This window comes from Copadichromis virginalis, linkage group LG3 (assembly GCF_057382275.1).
Source record: "Copadichromis virginalis isolate Kocher_CV1m ecotype Utaka linkage group LG3, C_Virginalis_male_GT1.1, whole genome shotgun sequence".
Taxonomy (NCBI): domain Eukaryota; kingdom Metazoa; phylum Chordata; class Actinopteri; order Cichliformes; family Cichlidae; genus Copadichromis; species Copadichromis virginalis.
Genome location: NC_140620.1, coordinates 15,861,564 through 15,882,788, shown reverse-complemented (window position 1 = coordinate 15,882,788; position 21,225 = coordinate 15,861,564). Strand labels below are relative to the sequence as shown.

The window sequence follows — 21,225 nt, the reverse complement described above, 5'->3', positions numbered from 1 at the left end:
ATACAGCATGCATATATTTCCCATTTTTAGTTAGAAGGAGATTTTGGGAGATTTTGTGTAGTAAAAAAAAAAGGTGCTGACATACAAACTGAGAAATGGAGGTTATCTGTCTTGTACAGAGTCTATGTACAGTCTGTGGGTGGAGGATGACACACAAAGATAATCACCATTAGCTGATAAGTTAGCACTCTCACACTCTAATTCTCATCCCACGGGGACAGTCTCAAAGTTATTTGAATGTTTTGTTACTTATCTTGGGTCTTCCTGCCTGTCCATAAGTTGCTTTGGACTGATTCTACATCACATAGCATCAAGATCAGCTGGTTAAACAAAAACGTTTATAGCCACATTAATCAGCTGAATAATGATTAAAAACATTGAGTGCCAGTATATGCAAATCTTAAGTATTAGGTAATTGCATTCAAAGTATGCAACGACGACAAGGATAAACAAAAAAGGGGGGATTGAAGACTCAAATAAAGTTTCATTGATGCAAGAAAGGAAACGTCTGACTCTGCAGCTACATTTAACACATTTGTGTGTTTGGTTTTATGATACTGCACTCTAACACTCAGTGTTCATGATCCATTTGTCTGCTGTAACTCAATGAGTATCACATAGAGTACTGCTGAGCTATAATTCATAGTATTTTATACGTTCATCATCACATAAAGTGTTTCTGTTGTCAGTTGGCTCAGTATCTGTAATTATTCTGTAACAAACGCACTCACTGATTAGGATATCATGAATCAGTGAGAACACTGAACTTCATGAACAACAGTTTTGTTCTTCCTTTAAACTAATTTCATGAAAATCCTGCCGATGAACAGACACAGCAGCTCCCACAGTGACACTAACACAGTCTGGACAGGTGTCATGATGATGCTACAGACAGCAAGCAGCCCACAGGCTCAAGAGCCAGTTCTGTGAAAGTATAATAAAATGGATAAACAGTGAGACCAAAGTTATTAAGGTACTGTTAGAAGAATTCTCTTATAAAGTGAGACACTCAGAGTAATGAGCTTCAACGCATTTATTTACTTGCAAGGAAGCAAAAGCATTCACAGTGAAAGACAGCTGAGTTTTATTTATGCACTTCTTACAAAGTTATCCTGGGAACAGATGTGACACTCTCATAGAAAGCAGTTACACAGTGTCCACGAGTCTAACTGTGCTTTGGATGACAGATAGCACAGGGACCACAAGACCTGAGAGGAAGAGATTAGAGGGAAAGAGAGAGCGATGCATTCAGCTTGCAGTAAAGAGTGCTACGTAGCTCTATTTTCAGAGTGTTGCATAACTGTAACACTTTTCTAGCACTTAGCAATTAATCCATTCACTCAATAATCGACAAATTCACAAGAAAAATCATATAAACCAAAACATTCCACAAACAAAAATGGAGTTTCATACATCATTCCTTCAAAAGCAAAACAGTGCAAATCATTTCAAATGTGTGGGCACATTTCAAAACAAATAAACAGCTTTGCTTGTTGTAACAAAAGGATCCTCATAACTCACGTACTTGATACTGTTTGGTTGAAACACCCTAAAACCTCAGGATACACTTTGACCCAGGTTAGCAGCATAACAGCAACTTTTATTAATGTGTGGATTAAGACATATTTTTAATGCTAAAGTATAATTATTGTTGTTATCCATGAAACTTCAAATTTACTGCTTTACAACAAAAGCAGAAATTTTAACAAAACTAAGTCACATTACTTTTTGGTTGATTAAGATGCTAAAACAGGAAACGTTTGTTTGTTTCCCTGACAACATTGGATGAAGATGTAGATGAACAAACACTGTAGTTCACATAGTCTGCAGGAGGTTGGATCAGACCTGCTCAGTGGTTTGTTTGCACTGATTCCAGGTCAGATCAGCTCTGCTTCACCTGTATGGGCTCAAATTGTGGTCATAAATATTTTGTACTTGTAAATCAGGATTTGTATGTGTAAAAACAATTTGTGTGTGGACTTAGCCAAAAAATACGTGTGAAACTCTGCACTCAAGTTTCATGTAACAAGTATAAATTTTGACCCTGTTTTTCTTCCTTTCATCTGATTGGCCAATGTCAATCACAAATTTAACTATCCAATCAGAGAACAGATGGGTTTGGCTGTCGGAGGGGCGCTTTATGGAGCTTCAGGTCCTTGAAGGGTGATACAGTTTGAAGCTGGAGGATCTCTATATAAATATCTGATAGCAGTTAGGGCCCCTAACTTTCAGCAGCTGTTGAAAGGATAAAGTTGTGGTATATCAGTGGTTAGAAATACCATTATTACTTTAGGATTAGTTTAACACAAAGTCAGGGCTGACCCGGGACCATTGCTGTGAGTCACAGTGCACAGCATAAAAGTCCTTTCACATCGGACGCAGGATGTGCTGCTAATGCTAACTGCTAACTAAAAGCCAAGGATCCAGAATTTGTTGCTGGCTGCTGGGCTCTGTGGGTGTTTTCAGCAGCTCTACCTGTACTAGATGCACCTGCTTCTTGTCTTTTCTATCTCTGACTTTATGTGAACTACAAGAGTTTGTTTTTTTTGCTGGTTCTTCAAATGTTCAATAAAAACATGTATGCTAATTCACAACGAAGAAAGCCTTGTAACCATCCCCAATAGTGAAGACTGTCATTTCCACAATACTGCCCCGCCCCCCCACCCTAGGGCCACAGCGCTGTTGAAAAGGCTCTGGAGGTCCCTGTATTAAGCATGTAAACCTGTGACACATAAATCACCAAACTTAGACACCACAGACTGTTTTCCTTCGTGGTGATGAAGGAAAACGCTGGGCTGGCATGTATAAGGGCATTTATTCCCTTCAAGGACCTGAAGCTCCATAAAGCACCCCTTTGATTGGATAGTTAAATTTGTGATTGACATGACATTGGCCAATGAGATGAAAGGAAGAAAAACAGGGTCAATATTCGTACTTGTAACTTGAAACTTGAGTGAAGAGTTTCACACGTATTTTTTGACTAAATCTATTTTACACACACACACACACACTCTTTTTTAACACATACAAATCCTGATTTACAAGTACAAAATATTTATGACCACAATTTGAGCCCATACACCTGGTTCAACAAGTCAGAAAACTTCAAATGTAAATAAAGCTCCACAGACAGAAAACAAATGAATCAAGACTGAATTAAGAAAAACATTCAGTAATACTGTTTGTAAAACAATGAACAAACACATTTGCCACATAAGACAAATCACTTCACAGGCTGAAGTGATGTGTGAGCGGTGTTGTGAGAGAGAAATCTGCACCTCTAAGGTAAATAAACCAAAGTGTCTGAGGACAAGGAAAAAGCACAGCTTTCTGAAATGTTTGCGTGATGACTGATATCATTACTTCATCCTGTGAGACTCACTGTGGCTCAAAGTAAGAAGGAAACAGCTGGAGAACAAACTGAACCTGATGTGCAATCGACATGGCAAACAGACAAGATAAGATGTGTTTGAAATAAAATTTTATAAAAACTCTGAATCATTTCATTTAATATCTTATTGTTATGTACTGACTTTATCTCTGCCTTACAGTTTTTGAGTCTCTGTAGTTCACAGAGTGTCTGACAGACAGAGACACACTAACACAGTCTGAACAGCTTTGATGATAATCAGAGGGATTTAACATCAAACCAACTCTGGGCGTGTTTGATGTCTGTCTGCTGGATGATCAGATCCTCTGTCTGTACCTCAATGTTCACTGACAACACAGAGTCTGAACAGCAGCAGGAGAAAAACTCTGAGACATTTCAAACAGGCTGCAGTTCATCAGGACGCTGCCTCTGCTGTTGTTTATGTTTTCTGTAGATCAAAAATCCAACAACAGCAACAACAAGAAGCACAGCAGACACTGACACACCGACTTTCCATCCTGATTGACCTGCAGGTAAGAAACAGATGTTCAGAAAAAACAAGCATAAGAAACAAGCAGGAATAGAACAGAACAGAATAGCTCTTTTTAGTCGTTGAACACGTAAAACCAAATGTGCTGGAATAAAATATAAATAGCTGAGAGCAGGAATAAATAGCAAACGGGAGAAATATCTATAACAACAAGATAAAGGCACATATTAGAGAACAACATAGTTGCAGCAAAGTGCTTTAAAGTAGTGCAAAGAAAAGACTTTGTCCGAATAGAGTTCATGTGTGTTTGCCTGAGTGATGATGGAGGTACTCAGACCATGGCTCAGATCGGTGATACGGGTCTGCAAGAGTGGGATGTGGAGGGACAGTGTTGGTTAACAGTGCAAATGGCCGAGAGGAAGAAGCTGTTAGTGAGTCTGGAGGTTTGGGACTTGATAGACCTGAGGGGTCAACCAGAGGGCAGCGGGTCAAACAGGTGGTGGGCGGGGAACAAAGGGTCACCTGTGGTGGTCCTGGTCTTCCTGAGACAGGAGGATCTAGTGATGATCCCCAGGGGTTGCAGAGGGCAGACAATGACTTTTTGGGCAGTGGTAATTACCCTCAGTGCAGCCTTGTTCTCAGTTGTGGCCCTGTGTAGCAAACACCCAGGCAGCAGGAGAACACACTCTCCACTGAGGAGCAGCAGAAGGCCAGCAGCAGCTTCTGGTCCAGGTTATTCTTTCTCAGGACAAAGAGCAAGTGCAGTTGCTGCTGGGCCTTGGGAGTTGGTGTCCAGGTGAGATCAGTGGAGTTATGGGTGCCCAGAAACCTGAAGGTGGTGACAGATTCCAAGAATCCATCCATTTTCTTCCACTTATCCTGGGCTGGGGTGCGGGGGCAGCAGCTTAAGCAGAAAAGCCCCGACCCAGCCACCTTCTCCAGCCTTTCCAGAAGAGCACCAATGCATTCCCATGCCAGCTGATGGATATTATCTCGCCAGCGTGTCCTATTTCTACCCTGGGGCGTCCTCCCTGTGGGACATGCCCAGAACACCTCACCCAGGAGGCGCCCACAAGGCATCCTAGTCAGTTGCCTGAAACACCTCAGTAATAAGTAAATAAAAGTTTATTTGTATAGCACCTTTCAAGATAAAAATGACACAGGCTGAGGAGTGTGATCCCCTACAGATGGTCGGTCAGACTGACTGAGGATGCTTAGGAAGTCTGTGATCAAAGAGCAGGTGGCAGAGGGGATCTGAATCCTAACATAACTCTTCCTGATCTCCATTTGGCTCAGTGCTCTGTGAAAGGTGTTGATGCCGGCATCCTCCGTGGACCTACTTGCTCTGTAAGCAAACTAGTGGGACAAGATGGCAGTTGGTATGGTAGTATGTAGTGGCACAGAACTCCAGACTACTGCGCACCTTTTTTGTATATTTGATACCTTTTTCTTACATTTTCCTGCAACACACTGATCACTTTCAGTTGTTAGGAACTAATAGAAATTGCCCACCACCGGAACTTGGACTTTGGACGGACAGTATCCTACCCGAGATTGTAAAATCACCATGTGCTGTGTGGGTGAGTTTGGGAACAGACGGCACAGGGAGAGAAAATAAAAGCAGGATGCAGAGCTGGCTATCATATCCAGCTGCGATAACAACATAATCACTTCCAACTTATAATCAGTAAACAGCAACCAGGAAGCAGCTTCACCTCTGATCACACACACACTGAACTCTACTCACTCACCTGGAGGATCAGCATGCAGGTAGACACTGGTGATGAGACTTAAACTTTCTCTCTGTCTCTGAACACGACAGTCGTATGTTCCAGTGTCATTAATCATCACATCCTTCAGAATCAGAGACGCGTCTCCATCCTTCATCTGTCTGTCCTGCAGATCCACCCGGTTCTTAAAAGATGGATGCTCACCCTCTGGATCGAACTGCCCATTCTGCTGCAAAAGAACATGTTGTGGCTCCAGGTCAGCTCGGCTCCACTCTACAACTATGATCTTGTTGATGCTGTTTGGAGCTCGACATGTCAGAGTCACGTCCTGTCCACACTCAGTTGTGATGGTTTTCTGGTCTGAAAGAGGAAACAACACAGGAGAAAGGTTAAAGGTCAAATTACAACGGTTCACTTCTACAGCAGCCAAACAAACAAAAACACACCAACACATCACTTTTAATTTAAACATTTGATGAGCTGGGACAACATCCTCATTTGGATTTGACAGTGGTGGATGGTTTCTCAGTTTAGGTCATGCTTCATAATAAGTGCCCAAATGCAGGACTTGTTTCTAGAAGGATGTTAGAGTCACCAGTTCAAGCAGATGATGTTCTTTAGGATTATTTGTCACTCCTGCTTATATGTTGTAGATTGTAGCTGCTTTAATCCACAAAGAGCAGAAAAGCATCAGAAGCAGCAGCCTGATCACAGCCTGAACACAAAGAAAACAAATCTACTGGAGCTCACAACACTGGTTATTATGGGACTCTTTTAGAGGACACTCTTTCCCCACACTGCACAGCTACACCTGAACTTCAGCTTCCTCCACCTAAACCTCCAAATTTGACCCTTATTATTCATAACAGTATAACTGTGCATGACAGTAGCTGTGTTTTGTATAAACACTTATACAGTGAAGCGTGCTGATAATATGAATAGTATGAAAATTGCTCTCAGGGAAATATATTTAATATGCAGCCATTACTTCCTGTTTTATGTCAAAGTTAAATCTCACCTGCAGAGACGAACACGGCAAACATCAAAGTGAATGACGTAACTACAGCGGACATTTCCGGTGTTCTGACTCTTAGTTTGTTCTAAATGTCTCAGTCTGTCCTGGGATTAAAATTTAGGCTGAAAGAAAGCAATTGGATCAGTAACGTTTGTTTTAAGGAAGTTGTGACGTTGTGACGATTGGTACGCTGCACTGCGGGGTCGAGTAGAAACAAGCGCGTCACACCAGAAGAGGTGAAGTCGAAAGAAAGTTTTATTCTTTCTGTTCTTGAACCATCCTCGCAGGAAAAATCTGAACCTGCTTCATGTGTCAGTCGTCATGTATGAACACTTTTTGTCTTTGAAGCAGAAGTTTTTGTCTCTGCACCGAGTTTGTTTCCCACAGCAAGTTTCGAGCTCACATCCTGCTGCACCTCTTCCTGCTGCGATTTAGGCTTCAGCTCCGAGATCTGTGTCTGCCGAGCAGCTTATCAAACATCACCGCGACACAACTCTGACTAACCTGAGAACCAGCAGCAGCTTGCACCAGTTTACAAAACCAGTAGCCTGTGTAAATCACCAGTCCATCCAGTGCTGTCCGATTAAAGAACAAAGACTCATCAGTTTTAGAATTTGAGGTTTTCTGCTAAATTTCCTCCTTTTCTATGGAGGTGAATTGTAAAGTGAAACCTTCAAACTGATTTTTTTTAGCTTTTCTTTTAGCTTAAAAGACTAAAAGTGAGTTTTAGAAAAAGAAAGAAAACACTTACTGTTGTTCTCAGGAAATCTGTTAAACCCTCAAACACTCTTCTAATCATCAGGATGCAACAAAAATCCATATAAAGATAAAAAACGTGAGGTTGGTATAATCCATCTGCTTTCTCTGTAGGTCAAAAGGAACCTACTGAAGGTTTATTCAACACAAGCAATTAGAAAAAATAGTAAATTAAAATACTGCGTGGGTGAACTCGACTGTGTACAACCAGCTGAACTAACCTGTCTATCGTTTTGCTTTGACTTCCTGTTTTGCAGACATCTGCTTAGCAAAACCATTCAACCCACAGTCGACCACAATTGCAAAGTGACAGACGAATTAAAGTAAGAGGAAATGAACCTGTAGAGAAAACCTTTCACTCTGTCTGTCAGTTAATTGAAATAAACTTGTTCTAATGAATAAAGTCAAAGGTCACGACCTGCACAGCTGTTCTGAAGAACTTTGTCCACCTTTGATTGTCTTTAAGTTGTGTTGGAGCCACAGAGAGCAAATCTTTGTTCTTTATGGAGAACCAGTGAGGCTGTTTGGACTTTCCTATGAAACATCAGTGCAGGAGTCTCTCAGTACATCTGTTTACAGTGAGGACAAAGAAGCAGCAGAAACACACACAGAGGAAACATGTAGAGACAGGCAGCAGCAAATAGTCCGCAGGGAGAGAGGGCATGCATCAGCTGCAGCACTTCCTGGAAATCACATGATTGTAATCACTAAACAGCTAAAAGAGGTCATTAACACTTAATGTTGTTCTGAAGGGTCTCTGAGACCCTCAAACACTCTTCTGATCATCAGGATGGGAAAACAGTTTTGGAAGTTTTATTCCACACAAAGAAAAGTTTTTTGAAAAATGAAAACAGTTCTTTAGAAAGCAACAAGTTCAAATCTGTGGGTAAACTGCACTGTGCCCCAAGTAAGCACAGACCAACTTCCTGTTATCTCCCTTTGACGTTATGTCTATACAGACACGTCTTGTATCTGCAGTGCCCATCACATGTCTGAGTAAGAAATCTTGATGAATGTAGCTGAAATATGTGTGTGGGTTGCCATGACAACAGTAGAAGAGCGTCTGAGATCGTTATAGTTTTTCTATTTGTTTTCTTTATTTGGTACTCATGTTTATGTGTTATATACTTGTGCACTTTGTGAAAACAAGTAAGTGGCTGAGATGGATGTCATATTGATAGCATCTTACCTGTTTCTAGTTTTCAGGGTGCGCCGTGATTGTGAGAGGAATAAAAAGGAATTGTGGACGTGAAGCGTGGATTCTTTTGACCAGAGTAGATACACAAAGCAACAGGAAGTGAACTTGTTCCATAAAACAGGTTGAACAGATGTGCAGAGACAACGCCCCACTCTGTTTGTGAATTTAGATCATCTTGGTCTGATTAATAAAAGGTCGTGACCTCCTGTACAAACACAAAACAGAAAAAAGGACAAGACTCTACAGGCCTCAGTGATCAGGGAAAATCTTGAAGTTCATGACACAATTAGAAAAAGACTGCAAGCTGCACTACATGAGAGAAATCTCCATTGGCAGGTAAGATCAAGATCACTATTTTACATCTTTATAGTGAAAAAAAGAATATAAACAATACTTGTGTGTGCACGAATATGTTAAGAAGTATATTTGATTGTTTGTTCTACTTTTTAAAATTTGTTTATACAGTAAAACTGTTAATTTTCATTTGTTGCCTCAAGGCCACACTGTGCAGTTAGCTTAATTTTTTTCAGGCGATATAATGCATTTGCATATGTGTGTAGAGATGTGTTTGTGTGCATTTATATGATCAAAGTCAATGTTTTTTACTTCACAATCTACCGGTTCCCACTGTTTCAATTCTTTGGAATTGTTTGCCTTTTTTGCAATCGATTCCCTTATCGACTCCAGTCGCCCCGAATGACGTCACCACGTTGCGGAGCGTCATTTACCTGGCAGGAAACTTGGCGCCTAAGCGGCTCAAAGGCTCAAAAGTTTGGTTATACTTTACGAGAACGGATCACAACAGGGCAACTTGCAATACTTGCAAAGTAGATATTTCATTTAAGGGAGGAAACACTACGAATATGCAAAAGCATTTGCTCACAAAACACGCGATAACCTTAAATGAATGTCGTGTTTTTAATTCCGCTCCGGCCTCGTGAATCTCAGCCCAGCAGCAGCGGTAACGTTTGCACGTCCTCTCCCGTTAATGCGGCAGGTAAATAATCAACTAACAGTGCATATTATAGTGTATATAACAGTGTATATTAAGCGTGATCTGCCTTATTACAAAACCTGCCATTACTGTGCATTTAGGTGACCATGATGAGAGAGACAGACAGAGTCTGGCTGGCTCAGATGCCGGTGTTCTGACAAAACGTCCTACCTTGTCAAAACATCCTACCGTAGCGTAAATTTATGGTCTTGTCTATCAATCCGTGCTACCTTTATCAGAATTTGCTACCTTACGTAGTTAATGGCTCCGTCGTATAGGTAGGACGTTCAGATGGCCAAATCACACTTAAAAACTTTGAGTTATTTCGCTAGGACATTAAGAACATGCTTCCTGCTGGGATTTATTTAGGTAGCATGTTCTGGGCCCTGTTTCAGGAAGCCGGTTTAGTGGAAAAACTGAGTAAGTATACCCTGAGTTAACGAAAACTCTGGGTTTTCGGTTTCACAAAGCGAGTTCAGATGAAGCCTCAGTGAGTCACTATGACGACACACTCCGTGAAGCTAACCTGCCCCCTAGCAGGTTTACTACAACTAACCCTGACTGTCTCCGCCCCTTTGTCGGAAACCTGACAGTAGGAAGTGTCAGACATGGCGTGTCCCTTCCTTGAAGAGCCAGTAGATCGTGAAGCCCAAATTCTCCGCAGAGCTCTCCGCCGGGAGAGAGTGATCAGAGCGCGTTTGGACATTTTATCATTTCCTGATGATTTTCTGTGCGAACGTTACCGTTTCTCAGCACAATCTATAATTTATTTGGATAACATCCTCAGGCCATATATTACGCATGTGACACATCGTGGACATCCTCTCAGTTCATTGCATATTATTTGTATTGCACTTCGGTTTCTTGCAAACGGGAGCTTTCTGTATAATATTGGTGACGCTGAGCACGTTTCCAAGGCTACCGTCTGTCGGGCAGTCAGGAATGTTACAGTTGCACTGAAACGTCTCCTGTACTCGTTTGTGGTGTTCCCCGGTCACAGACCCACAAGATTTATCAAAGAGGGATGCCACAAAATTGCAGGTATCAGGATGACCAAAACTTAATTTATGATGTGGTGATACTTGAACTACTACTTAAATTTTACATTTATTTTCAGGGTTCCCAGGCGTGATTGGCTGTATAGATGGCACTCACATTCCAATCATTGCTCCTTCAGTAAATGAAGGAGACTATGTGAACAGGAAGTCTTTCCACAGCATTAATGTGCAGGTACATAGTTCCCTGTAGCATTTCAAACTAACAAATTATTTCATTATAGTAATGGATGCTAATTTGTGTTCTCTGCACTGTGAAGATCATATGTGATGCTGCCAACATTATCACAAATGTGGAAGCCAAGTGGCCAGGCTCTGTCCATGACTCACAAATATTCCGTGAATGTACACTGAGCACAAAATTTGGACATGGTGAGTTGAGAATACTTTAAAATATATAAAGACCAATTGCTACAGGGACATTTGAACTGAAGTGTACCCTTCTGTCTTAGGAGAGTTCACTGGCTACTTGCTTGGTGATAGGGGGTATCCATGTTTACCCTATTTGCTTACCCCTTACCCTGACCCTGAACCGGGCCCACAGCAGCGATATAATCTGGCTAATTGCAGGACAAGAGCCAGAATTGAAATGACTATCGGAATGCTTAAGGCCCGGTTCCAGTGCCTGCAAAGACTCAGGGTCACCCCAGAAAGGGCATGTGACATTATTGTGGCATGTGTGATTCTTCACAACATTGCCACAATTAGAGGAGAACACTGTCCTTCTGAACCACACATCAGCAGTGATCCAAACCATGAACATCCTGACCCTCCCACGGACATACAAGAGGGAAGCGCAGTCAGAGACACCATATGTCACAATCATTTCTTTTGACCCATCACCTCAACATGTTGAAAGAAGAATAAACTGATTTTTTGTTCAACTGGCTTTATTGGTCGCCTGTGTTTCCTGTACACAAAGTATTAAAAGATGTAAACCTCATAAAGTGTCTCTGTTGCTTCCTCCTCTGTAACAGCTGTCAATGTTTCTTCATTATTTTCCTGTAGTAAAGAAATAGACAACATTGCTGTTCTACTGTAAACTCATATAATCTGTGGAGTATTACTCACAACTGCATGTTGGTCTGGCTCAACAGGAGGCTGCACCAGATGCAGTACACCACCACCATCAACTGATAGAATATGAGGTTTATACAGGTCACTTATAACTTACAAGGGACCAAATGGCAATTAACAAACATACCAATCACCTTACACTTCATTGTCATTATGCTCTCAAAGACAACCAAGACTGAGGGAAGGCAAAATCAGTCGGAAAATAACTTCACTACAAAATAATTCATTATGGTAAAGAGTTTATCAAATGAATGAGTAGCACTGCAAAGGTGACTGTGAAGAAAGGATGTATGCACATCATGTATTATTTTGAATTTACCCCTTATGTAGGCACTTGTGTCTTGCGGGGTTATTGACTCAGAGGATGTCCCCGCAGAGATGCCTTCGGCCACAGGGCGCCCACTGTTTTGGCTGAGGGCCAACTGCTCAGCCTCTGTGAGTGGTGGTGGTGGTGGAGGACCCCCACCTGTTTTTCGGGCCTCCGCTTTTTTTCTGTTGGCTATAACGGGCCACATTTGAGCATACAGAGTAAGCAAATATGTACTTGTAATGTGCTCAGATAATTTCAATAAGTGCTTACAGAAAGGAAATTAATGTAGCCTCTAACTGCAATTGATTTACATCGGACAAACAGACCAAGCACTATGGCTCATAATACAATTACACCTTACCTGTTTGGACTATATTTTTATATTTCATTTTTACTTGCTGCCAGGCACGTTTGGGGCCTGTTGGGTTGCACCTGCGCTCACATCACATCACAAAATAAAATGTATAAAATAACAAATAAAATAACATATGATAAAATAACGTGTTAAATGGGTGGAAATCCCTAGATCAATGTTTAAATTAACACTCACGCATTGACTCTGTCGGCTATGTTTTGCCATGCATGCTCACTTTCTTTTGCAGCTGTGGCTGTGTTACTTTTTTCCGCAAAATTTGCATGTTATCGGCATATGCTGCCATCAGAATTTCGGCCTCAAGCGCTGTGAAATACATTGACCGCGCCTTCTTTCCCTCCGTCTCCATGGTGACTCGCTTAATCTGTGCTCCGCTTATCAGGGCTTTATGTATCCTCGTCCGCGCGCTTCACTTGGGGTTAAAGCAACTCCGCGTTGACTGAACTAATTGTTATCAGCCTTTCTGAAACCGAATATTCCGAGTTGGACAGTTCGGGGTTACTCAACCGTGAGTGTCGTTTTTCACTCTGAGTTTTCCAAACCGGCTTCCTGAAACAGGGCCCAGATGGCCAAATCACACTATCAAAACGTGCTTCCTGCACACAATCATCTAATGTTGACAAAGAATGCAAAGAGACATGGAGGGGGAAAGACAGCTCTTTTTATGTTGTTGTTATGTGTTTTCCTTACATTTTTTGCATTTATATTCTTGGTTGCTCTCTTTATATTTTGCACATGCAAAATGTGCCCATCTTTGGCAAGATTCACACTGCACCTGGAAAGGAAAAATAAATAGCTCATATTATGTTTGGTGAATACTATTAGTCAACATTTTAAACATGATTAGCAAGTAATGATACTAAGACTTATGTGTTTCTTTTGTTTTACCATTTCAATCATGCTGCGGTCAGCGTCAGCATCTAACATGGAGCAAACAATGCAGTAATCCTCAGCGTTCCCTGAAACACATTCATGGTTAGGTTTTAATCAAACATTATTTATTGATTAATTAAAAAATAATAGTAAATTTGTTCCACAAATACTTCATGGCAAATTAGTCCCCTGAATTTTTTAAATTAGACTTAAAGAAGGGTCTTATCTGAAAGTGTTTGAAAAGCACTATTTAAATTGGAAGTACACACTCTAACGTGATAAGGACTTTACTGGACTTACCTCGATGTTCAAGTAGGGTGCAAGCTATCTGCATTCGCTCCAGCACAACTGCTTCTGTAGTGGTTAATACTTCACTGACCTCTCCAAAAGCAAGGTAGTGTTCTGCAAACTGAGATTTCTCATTATTATAATGTAAACTCCTAATTGTAGCTAACAATAAATGGAATCATTTGAATAAGGGTTACCTTTAACAGCAAAACTCCGCAACTGCTGGAATCCTGTTGCTTGTTGTGTTGCATAGTCTGTAACTGCCACTCCATGGTGTCTTCATGTCCTCTCATCCTCAGAAAATTCCTAGTTGAACAAAAATGTTTGTAATGAAACAAGAAATGTTTTATCTAAGAATAATACCTCAGTAATAATGCATACCTCCAGTTGCGCAGAATTTTCCTGTCATAAACACCTTCATTCCCCATGGGGTCTATGAGCAGTATTTTCTGTGCAGAAATGTTGACAATCTAAAGAAAAAGTTAATAAATTAAAAATTACCATAGTTTTTGCCACTGAAAACCTATTTAAGAATAACACTTTGAGCAAGAAACTGCTTCACAAAGAAATTAATAACTACATGAACACATACCACAAGAATCCAGTGTGTACCAAAGTTCACAGGGCACAACCACATGTCTTCAACTGGGAACTTCATCTGTGGGATTGGAAGTGCAGAGTAATTTCGATTTACTTAGGTACCATGCATCTCAGGGTGTTTTCAAATATAGTGTTGTTTAAAGGAACTGAACTCTGTCCTCAGAAATAGAAATGAGTCAACTTTTTGGACCACTTCTTAACTTTCAACTTACCTTGGTGAGGCATCTGAACTGCCCAGAAAACAATGAGCTTGCAACTACTGAACAGAGCAGGTGTGCAGCATTCTGTAGAAGTATACAAAAATGTTACAGAACAGTAAATACATTTTTTTGTTTTTCAATATAAGTGGGCAAAGAACATTTCTTACTTACCTTTCGTCTCTCAATGACACGGTGCAGGTATGCATCAATGACCTGTTTTGAAAAGTCAGAGTTTATACACCAGCAGCAACAAGTTCTGAAGTAACTGCTTGAGTGCTGTACACAAAAACTTGGAAAGGAATATAATTGCTGATAAAGGTTCTTTCTGCATATACTGGAACTGGGTATTATGATCTCACAGATGTCACAACATCTGTGTTGTGGTTGATAACATTTTTTCCTATTGAAGTGAATGGGTGAAACCTTATCAGAGTTTTGCAATACAAACCCCCCCACCTACCCGCACATTTTAAACTATTAATGGTCTCTGCACTGCAGATGCTTCAGAAGGAGCAGCACTTCAAAATCAGAATCAATAATGATAAGTTCTCTTACCTCATCAGAAAGCCACCGTGACCCCTGCAGTGTTCGTAAAGAGGAATCAAATAACTTGTATGGTCCAACAACTGACTCCAAGCGCCCAGTATCCTTTGCACGCCATAGCCTCTTTACTAAAAGAAAAATATGATAAGTTAGCTCAGGCATGCTTGAGATTTTTAGTGGAAAAGCTGGGTAAAGGCCAACGGGCCACAACAGGAAAAAAGTCAACACAATAAACATGCATTGTCACGCAGAGAAATAGGAAAGGTACAGCGGGTGGGCAAAAGAGAAAATTACTGACAGGCAGATCCATTTCCAGACTTCCACAAGCTCAGTGCACGTTGCATGTTTCTTTACATCCAATATAAGTTGAAGACTGCAAAATGCAAACAAAGTCATGCAATGATCAATCATGTTGCAACGCCAAACTGGCAACAAATGACCAACGGGCCAAAAAGAGTTGTTCACTATGCCACCTTCATTTTCTAAGCTTTGTTTCCGGGAGGGAAGTTCTTGTTCACGCGTTTCCGGTCCTGGAACAGAATTAAACTCCTTGCGGGAGCAACAACTTTTGTCAGCCGTTTTGGGTGCATAATGAATAATAGAGGGTCTGGTATCCTCTGGACTTTGCTGGTACTGAGGGTTAGCAGTAGGATGGCAGGGGGGCATCTTCAGGTCTGTGCTGCTGTTCACTGTCTGACTGACATTTACACGGTGGCTTCTTCTGTACGGCTTGATATGGTCAATGCTGTAGTGATTTTTTAAAGTTGCTCCTTCCGTGTTTTTTAATCTCACACATTTGCCAGCGATGTCTTGAATGGTGTAGGGTCCTGAAAAATCTGGATCAAACCTTCCTCCCTTCCTTCCACGTTTCCTCATGTTCAAGAGAAGAACTTCATCTCCAACGCTGTACACAAGGTTTCTGTACTTCTTCTGGACTCGTCTGGCATAGGCTTCCTTTTGTAAGTCTTGGGACTTTGCCATATTTTCCTCTACAGTTTTTTTAACTTGCTCTTGTGTGTCTCTTGTAGAAGATACAAAGTCACCGTAACTCGACTCCTCAGGGAGAATGATGGAGGACAGCTAAAATTTTCACATTTTAAATTACAATTAAAATCATAAAGACAAATAATGCATGTGACACATGAACTGAAAAATCTAACTATAATAACTCATGTTTAAAAGTAAATATACTATTATAAAGCTTTGAGCACAGAAAGCCACAAAGATAGACTCATATCATTTTTTGTATAGTCATTTTTACTCTTGATACACTTCCATAGGTGAACACATTATACTTAAAGGTCTCCTCAAGATTTATTACTTTACATAAAGATACAAATATAAAGAAGTAACTAGTCACTTTATCTTTTAAATGTATCTTGCATATAGAAGTTAAGCAGTGAAGATTAAAGCTGCAGCCAATATCAATATGTACAATTTCCAATTAAGATTACATTTAATTTATGCATTATCATAGTTGTTGCATAAATAGAATTCCTTAATAACACTTACTGGGACTTCAACAGGAACTTCAGAAGGATATGTAGCTTCTCTCCCATACATTAAACGGAATGGTGTGTATTTGGTTGTGGTGTGGACCTTGGACCTCAAAGAAAACAGTGTAGCATCCAGATACACATCCCAGTCATTCTGTTGACTGTTGACTAATTTTCTCAGGGCTCTACATGTGGACATAAAAAAACACAATAGTGACAGTGTCTTAAAAGCAAATGAAATGTTACATACAAATAAAACATACCTTTTTATGTTGTCATTTGTCTTTTCGTCTAGGCCATTTGTCTGAGGGTGATACGCTGCTGTGACACTTCTTTCTATTTTCATTAAGCTGCAAAGTCTTGAGTTGAGCTTCAAAGAAAAAAGAAAATTGTTTTTTAAAAACAATCACACAACACCTTTAGCCTGGCAGCTACTTGGCACACTGTGGCCAAGTATTTACCTAAAGAGGTATGGAAAAGTAAACTTAACACTTACCTCGTTAACAAATTCTCTTCCTTGGTCGGATAAAATTCGTTTTGGGCAGCCATGTCTATATATGAGTGAGCACAACTGATGAGCTACCTCAGCAGCACTTTTGCTTTTTAATGGAAAAGCCTCAACCCATTTTGAAAAATAGTCTGTTGCAGTCATAATGTACTGGAAGCCACTAGACGTTTTTGGAAGAGGTCCAGTTAGATCTATTCCGATTAGCTCCCAGACATGTGACACCTGTCAATGATAAAAGAATCACATTAATATGTAATGTACATTATAACATTACTATTTTCTACTAAAATGCTACTGATATTACTACACTGCAGTGGTTGCACAGCAGCCAATGGTTTTCCCATTTTTTGACACTGGTCACAAGCCAGGACCTTAAAACATATTGAACGATCTTTATATTATCCAACAATCGCAATTAATTAAACAACAAAATTGCAAATGTTCTATAAAAATACTCGATCAAGTGGCAAAACAGTGTTAATTACTGTACATCATCCTGAAATCTGGTACGTGTCTTCAGGATAACTATGCATTCTATTGGTGCACTATTAACATGCTATATATAAATAACAACTTTAAAAATACATACCCAATTCCCAATGTCAACCGACATGCCATACCAGTAAAATCTGGAACAAATTGCAGTTCGAGTCTTGAGTACACCAGTGTGTCCACCGATGGGACTTGAATGAAACTCTTGGAATGGTCCCATGGCTTCTTCTTTTGTTTTTATCACTCTCCTGTTTCCAAACGAGAGCACTCCGCCTATATTTAAAAAAAATGTAAATTAATTATAACATGTATTTAACCAATAATTACTTTTAGTTGTTTATTTACATTACAATACTGACCCTTCAGCCTGAATTTTGCGGCGTATATCCTAAGGGTTTGCCTCTGGGACTTATCGTATTCCGATGGGTAGGACCCAGCAGACCGAAACATGAGCAGTTCCTCGTATTTGTTCTCCATAACTAAGGAGAAAATCGGACAATTTCAACATGGCTTCGGAATCCATACAGTAAATAAAACGACTACACGACGTTTTCACGCAATTAACAAGTATGCGGTGCAGTAGTACTTTCTTCGACATAACAACGGAGCGTTTATTCAACATAACAATGGAGCGTGGTGTCCAGTAACTGCAGGAGGACTAAAATAAATTGAGAAGGTTTGCAGAAGTTGAAAAGCACAAAATAAACACTTGGAATATGACTTCGAGTGAGCAGCAAAACTTATAATACAAACCTTTTTTCGAAAGCAACGAGATCGGCACAAGATCGGGGTAGGATGAAATAATAGGCGTGTACTATTTACCCCGGAAACAAGGCCGTTTTGAATTGTGCGCATGCGCAGTAACAACAAGTAGGGCAGCTTGATGGGTAGGACGTTTTGTCAGAACACCGGCAGTTCTCGCTGCAGTCTATCGCTAGCGTCTCCTTTCAGGATAGATGAATGTCACCGAGCAGCACCCATCGAAGAGCTGTGGATCTCTTAAGATCTCACTGTTAGGTTTGTAAGGCCATGTTACTCCTAAATTTCTATCTTGTTCAAAGAGAAGATATAAAACAAAGTTCTAAGCTAATCGACTTTAGTGTTCTCCTTTTTTAAAAAGAATTGATAAGAGAATCGATGAAGAATCGAATCGTTAAACAGAATCGAAAATCGAATCGAATCGTGAAAATCTTATCAATACCCACCCCTGGTTGTGGGGACACAAATCTGGTTACACAGTCACATTGTGAGGTCTAGCCTACTAAATCATTCAATGTTATTACAAGCTTTTTTTTTTGTAAAATAACAAAATATTAAAACAACTTAAATATTCTTTATAGTGCTGTTTTTCCTTTCTATAACATGTTAAACACAATATTGTGCTACACTCACTGGTGCAGAAAATGAGACTCACTGAGTCTTTTTTCCTGTGGATGGATAATCTCAGGGAAATCATATAAAATGTTGATCTGATCTGCATGCACCTCTAAATGCCGACAATGACTTCAGCTGAACTTTGCTAAGGAAGACAACAGAAGCAATCAGAGACAAAGAGTCTGCAGTCAGTGATGCTGTACACAGTTTATCTTTGAGTTACCATGGTAATTCAAAGATGAACACACCATTATTCCCAGTTCAGTTTCAATGTATTCTTTTTTTTTACTCGAGTGTTTTTTATGTTTTTACAAAATAAACGTCTGAAGAGCTAAATTATGATGATTGTTCCAAACTAAGAAAATGAAACGATGGACAGAAAATTCAGCAGCAGCTACTAAATTACCAAAGTGTTTCCAGCAGCCCTCCTGTGTGGCTGCAGTTACAGCCACACAGTTGTACAATCAGGTTTTGTGTGCTTTATCCCTTTTTGTGTTTTTGTGGGCTGATCAGCCACTATTTAAGGTTCCCCTTTGTCTCTTAGTTAGGTCCGTTTGTTTGAGTTATCAGCATTGTTTGTTGTCAGCTTTGAGTAGAGTTCTGTTATTTTGACCTAGTGATGGCCAAATAAAGCTTCCTGAAGCACGAAGCTTGTGTTGAAAAAGGGATCATTACTAGAAGCTTTAAAACACAGCCCTCTCTGGTGACATCTGGTGGCCAAAAATATGAAGAGCAGCTTGAATCTACAACAAAAACACCAAAACAAAAACGAACTGCTTCACTATGACTCTTCAGAGTGGAGTTCTGTTTGATATTGGGCCACCATTGTGTTGCTTTGAACATGTATTTTTGGGGTGTGTGAAAAAGATTGTTGTTCATTTCTTTAATAAATAATTTTGATGAATAAACTTTCCTTGTTTAAACATTCACCATGGTGTGCTCTTTCTTAACTTCTTGATTTCGGTAAATACAATAATTGAAAAATACAGATAATAATGTACAACACATGGAGCATGCTTCTGCTCTGAGGTCCCGCCTCCAGGTATTTATGCAATTAATCACTGGACAGGTATGTTTATAAATAATGTATATTAGGCCAATTTTCTTATACATATTTTTGACCTGGAGGTAGAATTGTTCCTGTTCCTTTTCCTGGAGTAGAATTGATTGTAAACTGTAAAGGGAAAATGCTTCTGAACTTGCAAAGTAAAAACACGATGCATTTAAGGTAAGCCTGTTTCATTTCTTTTAAGAAGAGGATTTGTTTCACTGTGCGATGGCCGACTCTGTTTCTTTTCATGGAGATAATTTCTCCAGCTTTAAAGAAAATCCTCTCACACGGGACAGAAGAGGCTGGAGTGCACAGAAATGCAAGGTGGTAGAAGTGCAGTTATACAGTCGTTCTGGGTCCCACAGACTATCAGCTAAAAAGAATAAACAAATTAAATTGCTGCACATTTTGTAGAATAACATTTTAAGATTATTTTAAAAATACACATGTTTTTATTATGTTATTGTTTTGTCAAGTGGAAGTGTTTCTAATGTGAAAAGTAGATTTTTAACATTTTAAGTTTTTCATGTTTTTAGATAAAATAAACACAAAACAAAAGTAAACAACAAGAACTGAACTGAAACACTGACCAACATCAACTCAAAATACTCCCACATGACAGAACCTCCTCTCTTCCTCGCTGGCTCCATATCTCTCAGTAGAATGATCAGTGGTTTGCTATCTCTCACCATCAAAACACTCCAGAAATCCCACAAATGGTTCACTTCCCTAAAAACCACTGAATCAGTTACGTTCTAAACGAAGCCTCAGAAGTCACTGGTCACGTGACTCTGGCCAAACAAATGCAATGTCTGTTCTCTACGCCATGTCAGATCATTATTGTAATGGAGGGAGGTGGGAATGGTAGAATTTGGCACCTCTGGCTCCAACTCACCTCTTTCCTTAAGCAGACTTTTTTTAATGTGTGCGAGACATGAATGATGGGCTCTGGTCAGTCAGTGTGTTTCAGGCTGACAACTTGGAAGATGACCTGAAACAGCGCCTGCACCAGACTCTTTGCTGAAATGGTGCATACGGGCACTGCTTCAAGATACGTGTGCATTCCAGTGAAACGGCCCGATGGGGTCCATCCCAACATGTTCAAACCTCCATTTTTTTGTAGGGGTGCAAAAGCGCTTTTAGAAAGACACTCCGGGCAGGACGCACGCCAACAGTGTGCATCCGCTCGATTGCCCGGTCAATAAATCAGGCCTTTACTCACTCCAGAGTTTTATTATATCCCGTATGCCTTTCCAAGGGGTTATCATGAGGAAAATCGTTGTCCGGCAGCTTTTAGGCACCAAGAATTGTGTGTGCTACTCTTCTGTGCACGTGTCACAACTCAGTTGATGAAGCCTATCTTTCATTAATACAAATTTGCATTTGCAGCACTATGGAATATTTATAAATGTCTCCTTGCACACATCTGACC

General features: G+C 40.2%; 2 protein-coding genes and 1 long non-coding RNA gene across 3 annotated transcripts; all 3 read right to left on the bottom strand.

The window, feature by feature from the left end:
* Positions 1 to 3,464: 3,464 nt before the first annotated feature.
* Positions 3,465 to 6,822, bottom strand: LOC146713030 (programmed cell death 1 ligand 1-like). The gene is made up of 3 exons (XM_085452463.1): positions 6,609 to 6,822; positions 5,612 to 5,950; positions 3,465 to 3,897 (listed from the first exon to the last, which is right to left on the bottom strand). The coding sequence occupies exons 1-3, from the start codon at positions 6,661 to 6,663 to the stop codon at positions 3,767 to 3,769; spliced, it is 525 nt and encodes a 174-aa protein (XP_085308589.1). The 5' UTR covers positions 6,664 to 6,822; the 3' UTR covers positions 3,465 to 3,766.
* Positions 6,823 to 13,041: 6,219 nt separating this feature from the next.
* On the bottom strand, positions 13,042 to 15,946 carry LOC146713029 (uncharacterized). Its single transcript, XM_085452602.1, has 10 exons — positions 15,346 to 15,946; positions 14,885 to 15,000; positions 14,501 to 14,542; positions 14,342 to 14,413; positions 14,122 to 14,187; positions 13,911 to 13,999; positions 13,727 to 13,835; positions 13,542 to 13,650; positions 13,257 to 13,327; positions 13,042 to 13,143 (listed from the first exon to the last, which is right to left on the bottom strand). Exons 1-10 carry the CDS (start codon positions 15,851 to 15,853, stop codon positions 13,042 to 13,044), a joined length of 1,284 nt encoding a protein of 427 aa, XP_085308728.1. The 5' UTR covers positions 15,854 to 15,946.
* A 1,240-nt stretch (positions 15,947 to 17,186) lies between these two features.
* LOC146713028 (uncharacterized) lies at positions 17,187 to 17,823 on the bottom strand. Its single transcript, XR_014919103.1, has 3 exons — positions 17,728 to 17,823; positions 17,466 to 17,641; positions 17,187 to 17,247 (listed from the first exon to the last, which is right to left on the bottom strand). It is a non-coding gene; the product is annotated as an uncharacterized LOC146713028 (long non-coding RNA).
* Positions 17,824 to 21,225: the final 3,402 nt, after the last annotated feature.